General features: G+C 47.8%; 1 protein-coding gene across 2 annotated transcripts in view; it reads left to right on the top strand.

The window, feature by feature from the left end:
* Positions 1–289: 289 nt before the first annotated feature.
* KIT (KIT proto-oncogene, receptor tyrosine kinase) overlaps positions 290–6000 on the top strand; it is a 55793-nt gene continuing 50082 nt past the window's right edge. For both annotated transcript variants that reach the window (XM_039551148.1, XM_039551147.1), the window contains exon 1: positions 290–410. In XM_039551148.1, the coding sequence (XP_039407082.1) occupies positions 341–410 (70 nt within the window). In that variant the 5' untranslated portion in view covers positions 290–340. The remainder of the gene's footprint in view (positions 411–6000) is intronic.

Below are 6000 nucleotides of genomic sequence, written 5' to 3'. Positions count from 1 at the left end.
CAGCCCCACGGCCCCGATCCCTCGGGTGCTCGGCATGGCAGAATGCTGCCCGTGAGGAGAGCAGCTCTCCCCGAAGACAGCACTGCGCACACATTCGCCCACTGGGCTCTGCCCTTCTTTCTTAAATCATTTTGTTTAGGGCTTCACGGCGAGCCCAAACGAGGCACCGCGGAGCGCGGCCCTTCCCCGGGGGGCGGGGGAGCTCCTCACCTGCGCCCATCCCCGCGGCGCCGGGGCGGGGGCGCGGCGCGGGGCGGGGCGGGGCCGGCTCTACTCCGCTCCCTCCCGCGGGGGCTCGGGCATCTCCGCGCCGGGCGCTGCGAGCGGCAGCCGCGCCGGGATGGAGGGCGCGATCCTCGCCCGGGAGCTGGCACGCACCGTGCTGCTGCTGCTGAGCCTCTTCCCCGCAGGTGGGAGCCGCGGGCGCGGGCGGGCGTGGAGCCCCGCGGGGCCGGGATCGGCACGGGCGGCGGCGGGGAAAACTTCGGCGCTGGCAGCCCCTTCCCACGGGGCAGCGCCGCGCCGGGGGTCGGGCTGTAGCCCGCGGTGTGCCTGACATCGCCCCGCGCTGCCCTTGTGGGACGCCCCGCCGGGGAAAATAAAGTCCTTTGTCTGCCGTGCGCGGGTATCCGGGGCTGGGAGAGGGGCCGGCAGCGAACCCCTCCATCCTCCTCCATCTCCCCGGCCGGGCTGTTTTGACAATAAACTATCTGGGGATCAGTACAAAATGTCCCCGCGCTTAAGTGCTCGTTGAACAATGGGCAGGAACGAGCGGCCGCCGCCAGGTGTCCAGCGTTGTGCAGCGGGGTGCAGCCTCCCCGGGGAGCCAGGTGGGCTCGGTGCCTTCTGCGCCCGCCGGCGGGCCGGTGCCCCGGGTGCGGGGATCGCCGCGGGACAGGGCATCAGGGCTGGTCTGCTCCGGCACTGACGTCCTTCGCGGTGAAGAGGAGGGCGATGGGTGCCTTTCAGGCCTTCGGGTGGTCAGCTGGTGCTAAAACTTTGGTATGTCGTAGGTTCCCTTCCACTCCTTTCTAAAAAAGGGATCTACTTGCCTGACCTCACAGCCCTGGAGCACAGGTCTAATGGTTTTAAATACTGCATCTGGCTGCAGCTCTGGGCAATTTGGCACATGGCTTTCAGAGCCGCCGTGCATCTCCTTGCATCGTTTGTAGGCTTAGGAGGGTTTTTGCGGTGCCCAGGGGAAGGTGCTGTAAGGAGGTCGCTGCTAGACCTGGGGAGGAATTTGGTCCTGGGCACTGAAGTCTGAAAGGAGATAATGTGAAAGGTTCTTCTGCTGCTTAGCTAGGAACGAACTGAGTATCCAGGGAAGCGGTGCACAGCGATAGGTGTTAAACGTCTGCTGCCACCACCAGAGAGAAGCCTTGCAGAGCACCCTCCGTGACAGACGGGGAGGGTTCCGCCATCCTCTGCCCATGGGAGCAAATAGCACTAAAACACCAGGAATTAACAGTAGTGACAATTTACACTTCTTCACTGCAGAGCACTTCACTTCATCATGTCTTAGTGGCTTTGTTTAGGTAACTTTTTGTGTTTGCTGCCTTTTGTTTATTGGTAATCTGTGTAAGTGTGGTATCTGGCAATTTGGACTTTTCTATTTAGAAGTACCCACACAGGGCTGCAAAATGCTGTGGCCACGGGAGTGGGAAAGTCTCCTACCAATAAGTTATTCCTAGAAAGACATTTTTTAAGTGTTGAAATTATTAATACCTGCCAGCTTTCTTTACTTCATGTATTTCTTGCCTGCACTTTAAGGTTATCCTTCGTCATATAGTTAGACTGTCCTTAAGGAAAGCTTGGGAAACAGGTCACACTGGCAGCATCTCCTGTAAGACAGAGGTGCAGTTTCCAGACTACTGGAGAAGCAAGGAGGGAACCTTTCTTATGATCCTTCCTCTCATTCTGGGTTTACACACTTGTGGGAGACTTCAGGGACACATCAGACGAAAACTTGTTGAACAAAAACACACCATGTTGTAAGAAATAACTTGCTGCTGCAAAAGACAGCTGTCCTTGGGTATGTATGTGCATCATCTGTGTATCATGCAGATGTAGGAGTATTCTGGGCTAGTTTTGTGGTGCTGGAGGAGGTATCAGAGTGATGGTTTGTGTCCTGGCAGTGGCATAGGAACATCAGAAGTGACAGGCAGGACAGAGCTGACGTGCTGTTCTGGATTGCTGCAGAGCTACTGTGACCCTGTGCTACTTTTGGTTTTGCCTCAGTGTAGACACTTGGCTGGGATGATCTCCCACAGTCCCTGTTGAGACCTATCCTGTTTATCAGTATACAGATTTATAATAAGTATCTTTCTTTGGCTGTTGGTCAAGAGCTTCTTCCTTTGGTTGCAAACTGGGAAGGAGGATGTAGAAAACAGCTTAACATAGCTTCTCAAAGGGTAAACCATTCATCTCTTCTGTCCATAGTCTGTCCCTACTTTTTCTTTTTCTTGCATCCTAACATACTTACACACTTCCTTCCATTTGGGGCTTGCCTAGTCCTCATTTTGATGGAATATTCTGGAATGAGCTTTTCTCTCTGCTTCTCCTGTCCTCCCTCAAGGCTCACTTTGTCCCCCACCATCCAGTACTCTGCCTGAGTCTCTTGCATTTCCATCTTGTGGTCATGGAAGACTGGACATGGTTCCTTTCAGCATCTATCAGTGCAACTTTTTTTTTTTTCCAATCAGCTGCAGAGTAATAGGAGACTCTTCCTGTGCCCAGAGGGAAGAATGTCTGTTTTCATGATGCTCCGTGCTACCTGTCAGCCATGAAGGAGGAAGATTGAATTTGACGAGGATTCTGATTGCTGTCAGTCACTGGCTTGAGCGCCCTCAAACCATCTGAGTATCCTTCCCTCCCCACTCCTGTTTCCATTTCTGTTCTCTCCTTCTCCTTTTCCTCCCTCCCCTGTGGCAGTGCAGAGTCTCCTGTGCAGAAATATGGCCTAAGGCCACTGTCAGGAGCAGAATGGAAATGTCAAAGATTGCTCAATATTCAGCTCTTTTTCCTTGCATTACCACTGGGAACCCTCTCCCAGCAAGTGCGTAAGTGATTTTTGTTCAGGCTTTATAATAAAGAATGTGACAAATTTGGCAAGAAGTGAGACTCCCATTTGCATCCTGTTTAAATACCATTCATAGAGACTGAAGGCATTTCCATGTGCTTATTTTGCCAGAGAGAGCCTCTTGTCAACAAATGACTGCAGCTGTAGTACTGTTGGGTTGTATTGGCTCTCTGTGGGTTTTCCATCTTGTTTCAGCTCTCCCAGTGATTGTCCAAACAGTAACACTTCTTTGCAGGTGCCTGAATTAAGCAAAGGATCCTGAGTCACCTCCAGAAGGGACATGCTGCACCAGGACACAGGTGGAATTGGAAGGGATATGTCTTTAGCACATGTAAACATGAGCTAGGACAGGTCTTGGGAGGAACATCTGAGTCATATTCCAGTCAGTAAGAGGTTCTCCTAGTGAAGCGTGTCCTTTTTGTTCTCTGGTCTGTTCTGAGAGACTAATGGTATCCTATAGTCTTTGGATTTCTGTCTGAACTATAATTTGTTGTTACTGCAAGCTATTAGAAAGATTTTTAAGGCGTATCTGGAGCTGTCAAACTGAATACCAAATATTAGGCATTTGTAGTTTGAAGGAAAGCTGTTTCCTGGTCTGAACAGTAAACAGTCTGATGGAATCTGAAGGTAAGGAACAAAATCTGGATGAAACAAGAACCACACAGCATCAAAGAGTTTCAACAACATATATGTTTATCTACAATACACAATGACTGATATAATCTCCTATCAGTCTTGTAGAAGAGAGGCAGTAATTGCTCAAGGTTAAGCCACTTTTCAGCTTTATTTCTCTGTCCACAAAGATGAATGCCATTGCAGAGATCAAGTGCTACACATTGTCTTGCTCTATGGATGGTGACACATGATTTTACAGATGTTGTTTTCTTTTTCATCTAGTACAAACATCTTCCAGGATTTTGACTCATTTCCTTAAGTCTCTTTCAGCTGTTCAGAGAATGGCTAGAGGAAATGAGGTCTGATATCCTAATGCATTGCATTTACTGTAAGTACTCTCTCACTTTAAGTACAAAGCTTTACCTTTTTAAAATTTCTGAATGTCTTTCTGACTGCTCCTGTGCACAAGAAACAACTTGCAGATGTTTCTGTCCCTTAGAAACTCAGCTCCCCTGGTTGAGACTTTTCAGCTGTAAAAGGGCTCAAGGTGTTCATTGTAACCTTAGGCAGGAGAGAAGAGCTGATGCTAAGGCATCTAATGAAAGCCTGTTACATCTTTTGGTCATTTATTAAAAAAGTCTGAAGAGAATGCACATAGACATTATGAGACCTTGACATAAAAGGAAATTTAAAAATTACTAATATTCTTCTATATTATGGTATTCTGTAGTATTGTGCTTGGCTTTTTCAGTGGCTTTTAGGAAACTAGAAGGTTTTTTCCCAATAGGACCCTGTTTGACAATGAATCCTGCAAACAGTCATAAATGAACGTAATTTTACGCGTGTGAGCAGTCTCCTTGGCTGGCTGCCAAACCTAATGACAACTGAAGTGTATTGTTTGTCCACTGGCCAAGATTGCTGCCGTTAGTGATAAAAGCGTAAGGAGAGTGTAAACATCTGTGTTTGAGGGGAGAATGTGACTCCTATTTTCTAGGGGATACCAATTAGAAAGCACAGTAAATGTTATTCTCTCAGTGGATTTACTCTTGGGGATTATGTTGATTTATTCTGAAAACACAGGTTTTCAGATTTAATGGACTTTTAATGATATTTTTCATGTTGCAAAAGATTTTTTAACAGCACATAAGGCTCTTGACTTTTAACAGCAAACAGGCATGTAAATAACAGAAAAGTTTCTAATGTTGCTACCATGCTATGCGACTTCTGGGCTGCTCCATAGTGATCATTCCTGGAAATTGAACTAAAATGAAGCCTCACTGGGTAACATTATGAGCTACAGAGGTTTTTTGTTACTGGGGGGGGGGGGGGGGGCTGACTGCATTAAATGTGTATAATTTTAAATGTCATCTTGACAGTTGAATCTGTAATCATGTAACACAATCATTAAATATTTGATGTGGCGAAGAATTCTCTGGTCATCTAGGCACTGACAGTTGTAAATCTAAGTGATAAAGAGGATGCATGGGCTGATTTAAGTTAAGAAGAGATGAAAACTGTGGCAGGCAAATGTGAAAATCAGAGAGATGCATTTCTTACAGGTTCTTTGCAAGCATGGCAAATGCCAGGTTAGTCCTACATCTCCTCTCTTTTCCTATCAGTCATGTTAAACTAAGCAGTGCTCCTCTGCTCATGCTGGGTGGCCATGCTCCTCATGAGGGACCAGAGGGCTGGAGCACATCTCCTGTGAAGACAGGCTGAGAGAGCTGGGGTTGTTCAGCCTGGAGAAGAGAAGGCTGGAGTGGGTTTGTTTTACAGAAAGGCATTGTGCAAAAGCCACACAGAAAAAAGAAGTCAAGCTTGTTGGTTATAACTTGTCATTCAGAGCCTGCATGCTTTGAAGGGGTGGAAAATCCCAGTGAGCTGTGTAATAGAAATGTTTGGGGTGTTCACATACCTAAGCCGTTCAGAACTAACTAGATTCCTGCTGACGGGTATCATGAGATTTAAAACTTGCACATGGCTCTCTTACTTAATCTGGTTTTTGTTTGGGAGTTAATGTCTGCACTGATGTCACATGTTGAAGGTTTTGCCTGCAGCCCTCAGGACTGGAAGCTTCATTCTTGCTGATGAAATCTGAGTTTCTCATGCATTCATCTTCCTGCAGCTGGTTTTCTAAGAGACATGGCAAGTCTTAGGAAGCTCCCATAGAACTCTATGAGTAAGGCTGGAGGATACCTGCAGAGATCTGGTCTGTCCCCAGCTCTTCCTTGTAGTCAGATGGAGCAAATCTCCCCACACAGACTTTTGTTCTAACCTGCTCTAAGGCAGATTTGTGCTGCAGA

This window comes from Corvus cornix, chromosome 4, assembly GCF_000738735.6.
Source record: "Corvus cornix cornix isolate S_Up_H32 chromosome 4, ASM73873v5, whole genome shotgun sequence".
Classification (NCBI taxonomy): domain Eukaryota; kingdom Metazoa; phylum Chordata; class Aves; order Passeriformes; family Corvidae; genus Corvus; species Corvus cornix.
The sequence above is the reverse complement of the archived record's forward strand: the minus strand, read 5'-3'. Positions and strand labels throughout refer to the sequence as shown.